Source organism: Syngnathus leptorhynchus, chromosome 3, assembly GCF_054491065.1.
Source record: "Syngnathus leptorhynchus isolate UIUO chromosome 3, UIUO_Slep, whole genome shotgun sequence".
Lineage (NCBI taxonomy): Eukaryota > Metazoa > Chordata > Actinopteri > Syngnathiformes > Syngnathidae > Syngnathus > Syngnathus leptorhynchus.
In genome coordinates this window covers 19560062-19575604 of record NC_141197.1, presented here as the reverse complement: position 1 = coordinate 19575604, position 15543 = coordinate 19560062, and the positions used below count along the sequence as shown (strand labels likewise).

The following is a 15543-nucleotide window of genomic DNA, read 5'->3' as shown; positions in this document are numbered from 1 at the left end:
GAAATCCCATTCTGCTCTGATTTGATTTATCTCCCATTATATCTTCCCACTGTTGCATTTAAATGCTCCCTGCTACATTTGTGTTCTTGTATGTGTGTCAAGCACCTTCACCCACTGCCTTCCCCGTGAGGCCGCGATTGTACCAGTTTGTGTTGATGTTTATTTATTGCATGCGCACCTTCAAAGATAATCATTTAAGTTTATTAAAATGAGTGTCAACTCCTTTACCCTCATTCATCAAAGTAGGACTCTTTTAGTCATGGCAACCGGGACCAGGCAAAGAAGTAATGACTTACATTTAATAAAAAAAAAAAAAAAAAAAAAAAAAACATGACAAGTAGGATACAAAAAAAAAGTCATCAACCGAGCCTGAGTGAACTGTCAATGTGTGAAGTTGAATTTGCACATGAAAAGCGCAGTGGTTTAACGTTAAGTGTTTCATTACTTGATTCCACTTCACTGCCAGGAAACGAGATCACAGTCTTTTCCCTTTACTTGATCTATTTTGGTGCTCGTCATTTCGCCTATGTAACACCCCAGACATATAATTATCCATTCCAAATGAAAAAGGTCCCACATTTTGTCATTTCCTACCTCAAGCTGTTTTCACATACGACACGGAAGAGTGACAAATTGGAAGGCCAGTGATCACAACAATTAGCTATAAGATAGCATTTTGCTATCAAGAATGGTTTCTTGGATTCAAGGTCCCTCAAACCGCTTCGCACTTCGCAATGTCTTTCGATGACTATTTCTCACCGGCCCTGATGAACGATGATTTGCATGTTTCATGAAATGCCAGGGAACTTTTTTTTTTAGGTCCATCTGCTTCTGACGTACAGAGGCTTCCTATAATCACTCACCATACTGATAAATCACGTCAAACGGGCTGTAGCCCAAACACCTTCCATTGTCGGAGCTACGACGGATGATTTACAGGCGGCCGGCACCTTCCATCTCCAAAGCCTTCCGAGATAAGTCAGCCTTGTTCATCAACTCTCTCACATTCCAGACAGAGCCCATCCGCACTAAATTTTTTAAACACGTAGTCTAGAAAGGGAGGGGGGGCAAAGACTTGTATGAAAAATGCTGATGCCATTGCCACCTCAAGTGTGGGTTCTACTTTTCCTTTTCCAAACAATGAAGGTATGTTTCCCAGTTCCACACAGAGAAAACAAACTACATTGCTTGGTGTTATGTAAAATACTGACATATTTTTGGTGATGGTCAAAAGCCAGTGAAGGAGTGGCTTTGTTGTGGTTGAACTTGACCACACACAAATGTACACGTTACGCCAGGAGCCTTATGTAATGCCACTGTGTTCTGAAATATGTGCCGTACTACTTACAATTTTACTGGCCAAAGGTGCCACATACCAATAAATAAAAAGACTTAAATAGTATTTCAATGCAATATTAGGCCATAATTTATAATGTGACTTTTCATTCAAAAATCAATAATTTATTAGCATGCAGCTAGAACTTTGAGGGATGCCATTATTCAAAGGCAAATTAAATAGCATTTTAAATTCTGCCTGCTGAGTAAGAGATGTGCAGTTTGGACAAAGCTGAGAGGTGCCAAAAGGGTTGATAATAGAAAATAAAGATTAGCGTATTGAAAAATGAAAAAACAATTTTAGATTAAAATGTAAATTAATCAGCATCTATTAAAAACAAGTGGTCCAATATTACAATAACTAGGGCTGAATTATTATGGAAAATAATCTCATTGTATTTTCCCCCCCACCTACAATTTGCGGTTTCAATGTAATGTGATTTTTTTTCCTCCTCTTTTGGTTAATTCATCTTTATTAGAATAAACTAAATATAAAATAATGACTAATAATATGTCTTCGTATTAGCGAAATTATTCTCTACAACACATTTTAAACTCTTATCTCTAGGTTACAGAGTAACTTTAGACCAATTAAAACCATCCATAACCATATACCGTATACCTCCCCAACTACGTCTCTCAACAACCTTAAGGTAACGGCTTTTCCAAAAACTAATGAAATGATCATACAGTGCCTAGAGAGACATTTTCAGGCGGATACAGTTAAAAAGCTATGACTGCTTTATAGATTCAATACGTCTCGTACACCCGTGTGGCTAACCACCATCGATCCATCATTCTGCAGAGCCCAATCCAATTTGGAGAGCCAAGGAGCCCCAAAGCCCTAAAGCCTTATCCTAACTCAGGCCGGCTACCACAAAGCCTGCTTACCTTCATCCCTTCAAGTCGGTTGTGTCTGCGTATTTTTACGTGCGAATGTGTGCTCAAGAATACTGCAGACCGGTTCAAAATAAAACAAAAACAAACAGTGGCATGGTTTCGCTGGTCCTCATTTGCTGAGTCATGTTCATTTTTAGGAAAGAGCGATTATGAGAGATGAGAAGAATTGAGTAAATTATGACTCCCTCATTTGGTGTTCAATTGTAAATGGAAATAATGCCATTCATGTTAACTGGCACTAAGGACGACTCATCAAAATATACTGAATGAAGAACAATGTCTGGCAATAACTGCTCTATAGCAGAATTTTGCCATGACAACACAATGAATGGTCACATTCCTCCAACATGAATTGCAGAATAGGAAAGCACAGATTCTTCTGTATTCGTTATTTTTGCTGTTGCAATCTCATTACCAATGAGTTCAATTATTAAAAACATATATCTGCAAAAGTTGGTATTTAGACGGTGTGAACGTTAAGGCAGCCGCTTCAGCGACTATACCTCACAATAAGCAACGCCGCTAAACCGGAATTAAGTCTGGCTCTCAAGTGTGGAGATAAAAGAGCTCGATTTTCTTGCGAGGTAGGTGGGCGGGGAATTATGAGTGATGGGCTGAGGCAGGAGTGTAGACTTCATACCAATAACAGGTAATTATATTTGGGGTGGGCCACTGTCAGGCCATGAGAGTATAGAATAAGACAGCAGGGATGCGGGCGGGATGGTAGGGAAATGTGGAGGAGTGTTATTTAGGCGGCAGATGGCAGAGTGGGGGAAATTAAGATGAATGGGCACTGAGAGGGCTGAGCTGGTGTTTGGGCAGGGCAGAGAAAAGTAATTAGCTGTTTGCTCTGGGTGTTTGGCATTGAACACAACACCGGGCCCCGCTATGCAAATACAGATGAGCCTTTAAGGTTTACGGGTCAACAAGGGCAGGTCTGCATCTACCAACTGCTCACTTCCAAGTCCTTATTCCAATCAAAATTGATTCATTATTAAAGAGTATCTTTGTGTACTGTGTTTATTGTCATCCCCACGTTAATAGCTACTGTTGGTCTGCCTTGTACAATCTTTGTGATTGAATCAAACACACCAGTCCCAGGATCCATATGTTGTTTCTTACTGCAAATTACAAATTTGTTTGAGGCACACCAACTGCTTCAATTTTTCTTCCTCACACAATTTCTCTTTATTTCAGATGTTACAGCCACCTCAATCTGTCTTTTTCCTCCCACACTGTATATCTCTCCCAACCCTTCATCGCTTTCCAAGGCAGAACAACTGAGCGAGGCCCTTTATCATTGCCATCAATGATGTGGGCGTACTTGAGCTTGAATCATTTTATTCATGTGCGCCGTACCTCGGCCCGTGGGGATTTCGATTACAGGTAATAAAAGGTAAAAGGGCGACAATGTAAGTGACTCAGTCGTGAATGTCGAGGACCTTTGAAAAAATGAAATCAGATGTGTTATGTTTGAAAGGCAACTCAATGGCAACTTAATAGCCAACTTAATTTTTTATATATTTATTTAAAAATACTTGTAATCAATATCAAATTGTATTTACTATACGGATGCTTTGTCTCATTGAATACATTTCGCCATTTTGCTCAATATTTTGCAACATTCACCTCAAGTCGGCAGTGTTTTACTATTCTTTCAACGTGAATTCAAAAAAAATAAATAAAAAAAAGATGACTTTGATAAACCACGGCCAAAGAACAGCCCGCCCGCAGAGTTCAAAGAATCTTAACACAGCTTTCCCCAAACACAGCACTGCTCAAAAGTAGCCATCCATACAAAGTGCGCGGTGCACACGGGGTCACGAGAAGACGGATTACTGAAAAGGTAAGAGCATAAAGAACGCAGTTCCCATTCCACGAAGAGGAGAAAATGGTTAAAGATGATTTATGAGAGCAAGGAGATAGTATTGGCCATGCCTGAGATTTTAGGCGAGTACATTACTGGATTCTGCTTTACCGTGATCAACGGACTTTAGAACCTGACGGTAGGATCTGGGACTGATGGTCTTCTGCTGGTTATCTGCAATGGAGGTGGTTTACATACAATGCAAACGTACACTAAAAGGAGTTGTTCCATTTTTTGGGAAATTTGCCATGAGTTGGGGGTGTGGGAGACGTTTGGTGGGCTGTTCCTGGCCAGCGAGTTGGGACTACCCTATTCAAGTCAATGTGAGTCCATAATCATGTGCAGGGAGCTTTACCTCTGGGTCTTGGTGCTCTTTTTCTGCGGTCTCGGAATGCAGCTCCCGATTGTAGAGCTTCGAGCAAGCTATCCATCACGCCTGTCTCATCATTCTCTGAAAACCCAAGAAGAAGAAGGTTATTGAAGAAAATCAGATGAGGAAAGACCTTCTTACAGTTGTGAAGACTTAACATAATGCTTGCAAATCGTTTCGACCTGACACGTACACACGAGCCTCGCAACAAAAACACAAGCTGGTGTTTGCTCATGAAAAATAGTTTGGGAATAAAAGTCAGGTCAATTTGTTGACAGAATATTGGAAGTGAATGAAACCAGGTAAGAATATACAAATCACTGACAGCATGTGTGTGTGTGTGTGTGTGTGTGTGTGTGTGTGTGTGTGTGTGTGTGTGTGTGTGTGTGTGTAATCAAACCTTAATCCTACGTCAATACAGCATGTGGTGTCTGACAAGGAAAATATAAAGTGTAGACGGATTATTGTTTCCCTCAAACAAACAACTGTCTACTTTTTTTGTGACACCCCCCACCCCGAAGTTCAGCAGTATCTACGCTCACATCTTGTTCTTCATCATTACTCAGAGCACAGCAACAGCATGGATTTCTGAGCAAGCCCAACGCTCCTTGACGTCTAGAATTGTCTTGGCTGCTACGCCGATTCATCACGTGTAGCAAGAGTTCCACACATGCGTGTTCCTCATCAAAATGAAACAAACAACACGGAACGGATCAATCAACCGAAACTTGTATTGCGTGTCGTCAAGTGCAGTGGACTACGTATTTTCCTCCAGAGTACGGGAATGTGAAATACATCAAGAGCCTCTTGAGGTGGAAAATAGGACACAATCCTGATTATTGGGGAGTAGAAAGAGTCAAATTGTAGACATCTATTCGGTGGAACATTACAGCATACTTGCAATGTTTAAATGCTAAAAATGTAAGCTAAAAGAAAACTCATGTCGTGTCAGGGAATATGACAGATAAATATGGCCAACTAGATTCTGCAATTGCATGAAATTCTCCATATTTTGCACACCTCTGCTTCTTTTGGCATTTGATTCCTTAATACAGTTTGTAGCTTGTAGCCATACAGTGAATGTTAAATAACGCTTTGTTGTGTAATATGTCTGAGCACAAACATCCCAGCTCCCGGCCTACCCTGGGAGTTAATGCTACAGATTTGTCATACACAAGCACAGTTACAGAAGGGGGAAAAAAAAAAAAAAACACAATCCAATCTGAATTTCAATCTCCGTCAGGCCCGATGCAAATGGCTTCACTCAGGCTGCTAGATGACACGCACTGCAGATGGTGAGAACATTCTGTGCATCAGTGTGTGGATATTCTAGTTTCTGGCAGCATGTATTCGAATATTATGATCATAGTATACATTAGTATGCTCATCTATAACTCTATGTGTACACACACACACACACACACACACACACACACACACACACACACACACACACACACACACACACACACACACACACACACACACACACACACACACACACACACACACACACACACACACACACACACACACACACACACACACACACACACACACACACACACACACACACACACACACATATATATATATAAATAAAAAGTTACCTCAACCTGAAAAACATCAACCTTTTTATTAACCAATGCTATTCATTGCAGTGTCCTTCAGTCTAATGTGGATAACAGACTTTCTGGGGCTTTTAGGGAATTGATGGATGATGAAATGATTACATACAAAATCTCCATTGAGGGCAAATCTCAAACAAAGAGAAAGCTCTTTAGTTAATAAATATGGTCGGAGACAGACGGAAAGAGCGAGAGAGTTTGTGAAAGCGGGTGGGCCCCGGTTGGTGGCCAAATGAAATGAAATATTAATTTCATTCTTGTATGTCTGTTGTATTGTCTGTTGGTGTGGCAATACTCTGCCATTTGTTGGCAGCAGTTTCTTGGCATGTACTTCTTGCTGCAAAGTTGACTTTCTCCAGCCACTCTATTTGAACATCATCAACAGTAAACAGTGAACTCGCACACGCATGCACACACACGCCCGTACATATATCAACACGTCATAGTCCTAGATAATTAGATTCTCAAGACCCCTCTCAAAACAGAATCATCCAAAGGCTCGCAGTGATGCATAAATTTGTATTTTGGCCACCACTCGCTAGACTGAGAAGAACGTGAAGATGAATTTTGAAAGTTATATTTGCTGATGGCTATCGTGGTACTTTGGATGGTTCGAGTTGGATGGCTATGCCATGTCGGCGGTGGAATGAGGTTTCGTGCTGACTAATGGAGAGTGGGATCTCAGGCCCCTTTCGGGTGCCTGAAGGTGTCCAAGTAACCTTTGAAAAAAGGCGACGTTTTTTCGAAATGGCCGTTTCTCGGCGTGATGTGACGAGAAAAAGCTTTCTGCGGGTTAACAATTCTCGTGCAAGACCCAGGCGCCATCATGAGCTGCCTGTAATGCCACCAAAGATTTGATCACAGATAGAGCTATACTTTGACATTTCATAGATACCTTCAAATAGAATGTACAATTTTTGTTCACATAACTTACAAGGGTGATCTGACACCTTACCAGAATGTGACTTAACTGATTACCTCGTGGTCTAATATTAAACCCCGTAAAACAACTTCTGGTGTTAAACTTTGCCACCCGACAGCGAGTGAACGGGAAGCTTTGATATTATATTTAGCCAAAACGTGTGACAGTACTTTGGCACAAAACACACTTGTGGTTTTTATACGCGCATTCTGTCTGCAGGCAAGCTACAATGGTTGGCAAATGTTAGCGCTACACGCTAGCAAGGGGCTGGGGTTGATGGGCTGGAGTTTTTTGCCAGTCTTCGGTTTTGGCGTTGAGAATAGGTCTGGAGGCTGTGTTGTTAAACAAGTTTTTGGCACCCGCAATACTCCAAAGGGGGGAGGGAAAAACAAACCCCAAAAAACAACTGGAAGTTTGAAGCGTGTTCTAAATGTCTACTTTAATTCTAACTGAAGGGCACAGTCAGGGACACATTTTAAAGTCGCAAGTATACAAATATTCTGTATATGTGTGGCGCACAAATATGTAAAACTGACCATGCTTGATCTCACCTTTGTGGCAATAAATGCAACCTATAATTAGATCTTGGATTGTTGTGGCATACAAGCATGTAACGAGGAACAAAAACAACAGCATGCAATATCTTGTGAGGCAACGGTGAAATGAGTTTTTACCTGCATTAAGTTCAAGCAAGCCACTCTTCTTCTGCTGTCTCTCCTGCTTTTCACGCTCAGCCTTTTCCTTTGCCGCCTGTGCTCTCCTTTGTTTCTCCTCACACTCCTTACGCTTCGTGTTGTCTTTGAGTGCTTGCTGTAAAAAGAGAAACAAAAACGTGTAAGCAGCGCCAGAGTACAAATTTGCTTCAGTATTCAGCGCTGGGTGTGAGTTCATACGAGTTCATTTTATTTACTCTGCAAATGGAAGTTCGAGTTGCAGCGAGCTTGTCGATCTCTGCTCTCATTTGCCTGGTCCATCCGGTGTCAGCCATTATGAGGTGAGTTTAGATAAAACTAATAGCCGCTTTTATAAACGAGTTTAGTTAGAATGTTATTAATGTTTTTTAGTTTAGTTTAGCTTGTGGCTTTGAAAAATACTTTGCAGGAAGTTTAATAGCCTTTCCTCAAAGGAAATGCTAAAAACACACCGGGGGTATTCTAACAAACCAGTTCATGTCAAAGAGAATCTAAACACAAAAAGAAGAAGGCAAAAACCACAGATTGACAGCCTCAGAATGTATAGTAACTATCTAATCACCTTGAATCTTAACCTAAACTATATTCCCTGCTGTCCTGCAAAGCAATGCCAGTTATAATAAAATATAACCCAGTCAGGGTTGATAAAAGATAATCATAATAGTACATGGCATCTGCGCAACAGATGGTTCTATCAATGTTGTTATGCAGATTCACAGCGGGGAGGGGGAAAAAAAAAAGTCCCTTCGCTTGATGCCATTAGCAAAGAGAAAGCAATGGTTAGTCAATAACGAGTCGATACAACAAGTGGTCCTGCTTAGAGTGAATCACGCTTAGCTTCAGTGCAGCAGGAGAAGAGCAGCTCAAGAGCAATACGTCAGAGCCACTTTGTTCAAACAAAAACCTAGCGAGAGCTCAATGACAAAAACATGCTGTCACCAAAATCAAATGTCAATAGAGTTGCAGTAAATGGCAGTGGAAAAAAAGGTTACTTGTGTGTGTGCGTGTGGGGGGGGGAACCCAAAACATCTTAATGTTTATGTCAGATCAGAAGTAACACAAAAACATACAGGTGTATAACAACGTAATTCTATCATTAGAAAAAATGTAAGGGGTCGTGTTTTATTGCCCATAGAAAATTCTAATGGAGTGATGATGCAAAATGAGAGAGGGAGAGCCAGAGCCCAACACAGAGAGGATATTGCCCTTAGCTCTCCTCATCACTCCAGGTCTGTTTTCCCCCGCCTCTTCTCCTGGATGTCTGCCATTAGACACGCTCAATTGGATTCCTGTCAGATGCGCGGCCTCGCCCTGGGTCTCCTTCCTACGGGTGACTGAGCATGCTGCATGTGTGTGTGCTGGTTTGTCTATGCCTTTGTATGCGCTTGTCATTTCGACGTCGCCCCCCCGCCCCCCTCCCGTCGAGGAAAAGCTGCTTAGCTTTTCCCCGCAAACAAACGTGCGCACATATTTTGAGAACGCAGCACACAGTTGCAGTTGAAGGCTCAGTTCATTACACGCAGTGGTCTCCAAACAACGTGTAGCTATTAGCATGGACCTTGGCACAGCGGTATATATGCTGACACAGATTTGACCGAGAGGTTACTGCGCTGAGATTTACTGCATGAACACACCCTTTGACCTCCCGGTTGGATGTCGGTGGGAAGACACCTTTTGAACAAATTACGAAGGCTGTTAGCCGCCTGCACCTTGTCCTATTAAAACGGAATCCTCGGGAGTACATTCAAAGTCCTTACAAGACTGCTTCTTCACTTATTATTCATTGGTATGTTTAGTAAGGACCCAGACAGTAACACCAATGATATGGTGATGAAATGTAAGGTGTCGGAAATTGGACCAAGGAAAATATCATACATATCAATGTACAATATGTATTCACATCACCGAAGGGACATGCAAAGCTAACATTTGTGATATGGGTATTCAAATTTCACTCCTATGTATTTGACTTTGTCTGTATGGATGGCAAACCCTCGGATTGACTTTGTTCTTGACTTTTCTAACAATGTACATGGAAATAGAAAAATACAACCTAAATTGAAGGGTAGCTTCAGGTACCATGTCGCTGTAGCATAATAAAAATATTCATGTTGTTTTGTAAGTGGTGCAGTGTCACAAATAAAAGCTCACAAAAATGATATGGTGACAATTGCGCTTGACTCAATTTTTTTCCAACCACTGATTTATTTTTTATTTTTTATTTTTTATCGTTTATGAACTACTAGTTTCCAATCAGTCACCAATTTATAGTCACATTTACTTCAGCTGTTTCTGCAAAGAATTTAATTAAGATGGGCTATTGTGGTTATGTAAATTCTGAAATTCAACTCACGGTGAACATGCTACGGAAGTTGCTGAGGTCAGTAAAGAGCTCCTCCACGGATGTTTTCTTCGGATCGACGGCATAATACTCCAAAAGATTCCGGTAGAGCGTCTCCATGCTGCTCTGCATGCTCACCAGCTTGCCATACTGCTCACGCGCCACCTTGCTGAAGCTGTGACGGTGTTGGTCAAGGTCCAGCACAAATTCATTACGCATTCAGCAAATTAGCCGTGGAGGTACATTAATTTGCTTAAAATATTAAAATGGAAAGGTCAGGATTAACTGTGTTGTTTATATTACGGCGACCCGGCGGTGGGGCCAAGGGTGGGAGAGCGCTACCGCATCATTGTCCTCCAAATTTCAAACTAGAATATCAAATTTGTAGCTAGGAGACAGAAAAATACATTATCTTTGAGTTAAATTATGAATTTTCAGCCTCAGCTAAAACTGACTAGCGATAACGAGATCGACAAAAATGAAAAAAAAAAAAACAGTTCTGGCTGGGAATAAATGTTGATCTCAAGGTAACTTGAGCAGTGTTCTCAAAACAGCAATTCCAATTTGACAGGTCTCATTGCGAGGTATGGAAAATAGCCGACTGACATTTTAAGCATCAATCACAAACAAATATTAGCCGTTCCAAGTTGAAACTCCTTAATCATTATCAGAGAAAATCGGCCTGGCAACCAAATGATGACAAATGTTGACAGTTCTGCTCAGCTCTGCTCCTCATTACATTTAAATGCTAAATAGAATTTTTCGAAATCTGTCAATTTGGCATTTGCAAGACCTTTGAAAGGCAGATACCTTACAGGAAAAAGCTAATTACAGCCTGCGTTTTGAAACCTAAGATTTATTTTTTTAGGGATCTGTGGACACCTTGTTTATTTATCCATGTCTGCAAGAGTTATGACAAGATAAGCTCCATAAACAGTCTGACATCATAGCCTTAGGCCAGCATAAAACTTGACAGTGAATAACAATAATAAAAATAAATATACACATACCAAGTTGTTCTAAGACCTAAGAACATTACCTAAATTGCAAAAATGTTCACGCTCATCCACACATTTTGGTGGATTGGGAAAACAAAATTGAGCACCAGAAAAATAACCTCTGGTGTTCGTTTGAAAAGTAGATAAAAACTGAGTGATATATATTGGTTAACAAAAATAATATATTTTTTTGAACAAATAATAATATTTACTAATTCCATGCAAAAAAAAAAAAACCTCATCAAGTGAAGGCACCACCGCATAACGTAAAAATGTGTTGAAAGGATATAGCCATTTTATTGACAAACATGTCGCTGGGGTCATCAGAGGACGCAAAAGTCTCAAGGTCTCTCTCCAGCTGCAACAGCTGCTTCTCCATCTGCCTGAGGCTCTTTTCCAAATTCTCTGCAGACACTGACACACGCCAACATGCATTCAAGCGCACGCCGATTCATAAAAGCACAAAGAACACACACGTCATCGTGGCAAGAAAATGGGAGGAAACAAAAGCACAAAGGACAACTATTATTTTCAAAAATCTAATCGATGCCAATTTCGAGGATCGAGAAGCGGACGGAAGTTGCAAATATTACACTCTTATTTTTTTTCTTCTGTGTGTATAAGCCAGAGTTATTTTACGAGTGCTGGAGTTAAATGTCAAAGTAGCGGAGAGAGATCGCCGCCAGATGTAGTAGAACGATATAAAGGAATAAAAGTTGCTAAATTTGCAGAGGTCAAAGCCCCCCATTGTAAAGAGTAAAGAGGTGTCTCTTTACGACTCTGCCAACCTGCCGTGTGATAAATAAGAACGAGTGGCACACATCTCTGCGTACTTTTTCCGCAGGGCAAGAGCGGCGCTCCACTTTACAGTAGATGATTTTGTGTGAGGCAAGGAAGGGAGTGAAAACAGAAAACAATGAGACATCAAACATGCTGAAGTGTACTTACTAAGAATGTGAGCTTTAGACTTGAAAAGCATAGAATATAATGAACCTTCCAACACATGCTAGTTATTCACAAAGAGCATGAATGAGCGCGAGCGCGCTCACACGCGTTAGAAAAGCCTCAATTGAACAAGAACATACTTTCTCAGTCCCTTTCAACATCAGTTGTACAGGTCGGCGCTATTGTCAGGTCTTTTGGAGGTAACTGTATATTTACTGCTTATCTGCTTCACAAAAATTAATTTTGAGGTGAAAAGTTTAATGCCGCTTTTCCCAGACGAGACTTTCCTCGGTCCTGTCAAGATCGTAATGAGTTTTTGCTGATGGAATATTCCACTAACGTTACTATTAACAAATAATTAAATCAAGCTTCTTGGCTTTTTGGATGAGTACACAAACGCAGAGCATTAATTAAAAATACAGCTTGACGGAGCCTAATTTTCTTTGTGCAACTTAAATTATTAAGTTTGACCTCCGTACAGCTCTTTGATTAAGGGACATAAAACAAATGTATTGTTGCTGTCAGATAAAAAATGATGATAATTTTAAACACCCATTCTTTTATTCATCCATTTTTGGACCTGATTTTTGTTGGCACTGAGCATAGGCCAATTCCAAGCTAACAGACAAAGGGCATTTGCAGTGATTTATATAAAAATAACACAAACAGTAAGAACAATATTAAAAGGGAATTTGAGCAAATTTGTTTCTCAAAAATGTGCCAAACTGGTATGCATTAATCAACAACCAAAAAGCAGCTCTCCGTTTGAAAAGGGTTGGTGACCTCTGCTGCTGTGTTTCATACATAAAATGGAAATGTTGGCGCAACAACAGAAGAAACAAGAAAACAAACATTTATGTGCTGTAATCAGCTGGGGCAACACAACCTCTCGCCCCGAGTCAGCTGGCACACCCATGACCAAAGCGATACAAAAAAATACTACATGGATAGATGGTGGATGTATTTGCTCTAGAGGATTATTCAAACCTTCTGCAAGGAAAGTCATGACTTGCTAGCAGCCACTTGAGTCTTTATGTACACTGCTGGTCTGAGGCTTGGTTTTCTCATATGATTATAGGATTTTTAAAAAACGGAACAATGGATGTGTGTCGAGTGTGAATTCGCATGCCGATTACCTCTGCTTGCTCGATCCACATGTTTAAGGTCTTCAACAAATTTGATCACATCTGGAAATTCCTCTTCACATATTTGCACCAGGAAATGGAGCAATGTGGTCTGCTGGTCAACTGACTTTGTATCCTTTAGCTGTTGAAAGCGAAAGAAAAAAAAAACGTGAACGTAACGTAAAACTGTCTGCACTATTACCAACATTCACGTTCGTGTTGTCAAGCTGCAAAGAAGTTCACAGGCAAACAAACAATAAGGGGACCCAAAAGAGCAAATTGAATAACCCTAACTGTACATCATTGTGACTTGGGATAGAAAAAGAAACAAAATATTTACAATAATATATTTTTAGGGTCAAAACAGAGCATACTGATTAATAATTTGTGGACTGAGTTAAGCAGCAAAATGCACCCGCTTTTATTTTCCATAACATAATATGGACAATTTGTAATAGTCGGCAGCTCCGGATAATTAATATACAGCCCACCAATTTATTTATCGAATAAATCATTTTCTTATTTTATTGTAAAGCTCACATAAATTACTCAATCATCCACATATTCAACACAGTTGAAAATGTCAACATTTTGTTTGCCGCAAAGTAAACTGCCGAATATAGTTCAAACGTAAACAGGAGGCTAATGTTTGCGTTTATATACATGTACGTCTTTTCATATAAACTCTTACCTTGACCCCGCCATAAAGGAGACTGCAATCTTACAAAAATACGCACTGAATCATTAGCATTTCAACATTTATATAAAAAAAAAAAAGGAAAAAAAAAAATAACTTTTTCAGTGTATTGTACCACCGTTCACCTAATTCATCAAGTCGACACATACAATAAACATTATTTATCGGAAGGTAATATTGAAAGCACAAGTTTAACAGGGCCGAATTTTGTCAGTGATGAATAGCTGCTTTGGTAGTTGTGCCGCTCACGATGGATGAGTCTCCTAGCAAGGGATTACACTCTGCTCTCCGTCATCATCACTATCATGCACAAAAAGTGACTATTCTGCTTTTGGCCTATGCAAAATGTTTGCCGAGTCCTCGCCACCTGAAGCAAGGACAGTCCAACGTGTTCACGAACTCAAAACCATTAAGGTTAGATTGGGTCAATTAAATGATGTACTAGCCAGGGTTTGTGGACGTTTCCCATTGGAGTATTTTCTTTTAAGAGGACTCTTATCGTTTGCTCTCAGGAGATATAAAGGGGATAAAAAAAAATACATAAAATAAATAAACACAAAAAACATGCAAACAAATAAATAAATACATCTATATGATATTTGAAATTTTGAGGCAGGATCTGGCTGACTAAAACGTAAAGTAACTACGATTAGTAAAGACTTCGTTTGACTTTTCTCAAAGATTTTGATTTACTGTAATTATTGGATTACGAGGCTCACCTAATTCTAAGGCACAGCCTCGATGAACAGATCTATTTTGGGATTTTCCATATATAGGGTGCACTGGGTTGTGAGGCAAGCTCAACTAGGGCATCTTCCTGTATCAATTTAAAGATTTGACAGAAAGGTCAACGCTCACCTTGCACAAAGAACTGAGGTCGAAGCCGAAGGACTGGGCATTTCGGGAACCCGCGTTGAGGTAATTGCCCAGCAGCAGCACAAGTTCCAGCAAGCGTCCAAAAGAGCGGCTTGTCTTGACTTCGTCGCAAGCGGCGTTTACAGACAGAATATCCGGCCGAAGATTATTCACCTGCTCGTCAAACTGCAGCCGGAAAAGGATATGGTTGAGTCGTGGCCGAAGTCGCTTTACACTGCTCATCTAAGGAAGGAAGGAAGGAAGGAAAGGAAATAGACAGGAAAAGGGGTTGAAAGAAAAAAACAAGGTCAAATAAATATGTGAATCTTCCTAAAACAACCAACACTCACTCTTGAAAACAAGTTTTCAGAAACACACAGGTGATCATCACGCTCTAAAGTCTTGCTAGGTAGGCATGATAGATGCTGGCATTGATTCGATTTGGGACCCCCGACTGTTAAGTTAATTATGGGGTTAGGGTCCTTATAGGGGAGGTGAATGGAATATACATAACAGGCCGCCTTGGATTACCGCTCGCACACAATTACAGCAAATTGGAAAATATTGCATTGGGCCTCAAGACCTGGACACAAACGCGATTGCGGATGCCGTGTTGAGTTGGGTTAGAGGGGTTCCGCTTCCATATGTGCTGCTAAAAAAATTAAAAAAAAAAACAAAAAAAAAAAACAGCTGGTTGTCTTGTTGGATGTTCCATCTGATCAAATCATCGCCACAGCAAAGTTATCAAATGACTATCTAGTCAGTCAATAATACGCGTGTGTGTGTGTGTATATATATATATATATATATATATATATATATATATATATATATATATATATATATATATATATTCTCTAATATGTAAT

General features: G+C 40.2%; 1 protein-coding gene across 4 annotated transcripts in view; it reads right to left on the bottom strand.

Annotated features, from left to right (window-relative positions):
- Nucleotides 1–15543, bottom strand: part of LOC147059657 (protein diaphanous homolog 3-like) — a 49966-nt gene that overhangs the window by 17180 nt on the left and 17243 nt on the right. For 3 of the 4 annotated variants that reach the window (XM_085907905.1, XM_085907907.1, XM_085907903.1), the window contains 7 exons: nt 14678–14917; nt 13135–13264; nt 11343–11467; nt 10068–10232; nt 7697–7832; nt 4458–4553; nt 4214–4276 (listed from right to left, as the gene is read on the bottom strand). In XM_085907905.1, coding sequence (XP_085764031.1) covers nt 4214–4276; nt 4458–4553; nt 7697–7832; nt 10068–10232; nt 11343–11467; nt 13135–13264; nt 14678–14917 — 955 coding nt within the window. The remainder of the gene's footprint in view (nt 1–4213; nt 4277–4457; nt 4554–7696; nt 7833–10067; nt 10233–11342; nt 11468–13134; nt 13265–14677; nt 14918–15543) is intronic. The other variant, XM_085907904.1, reaches the window with a different exon arrangement.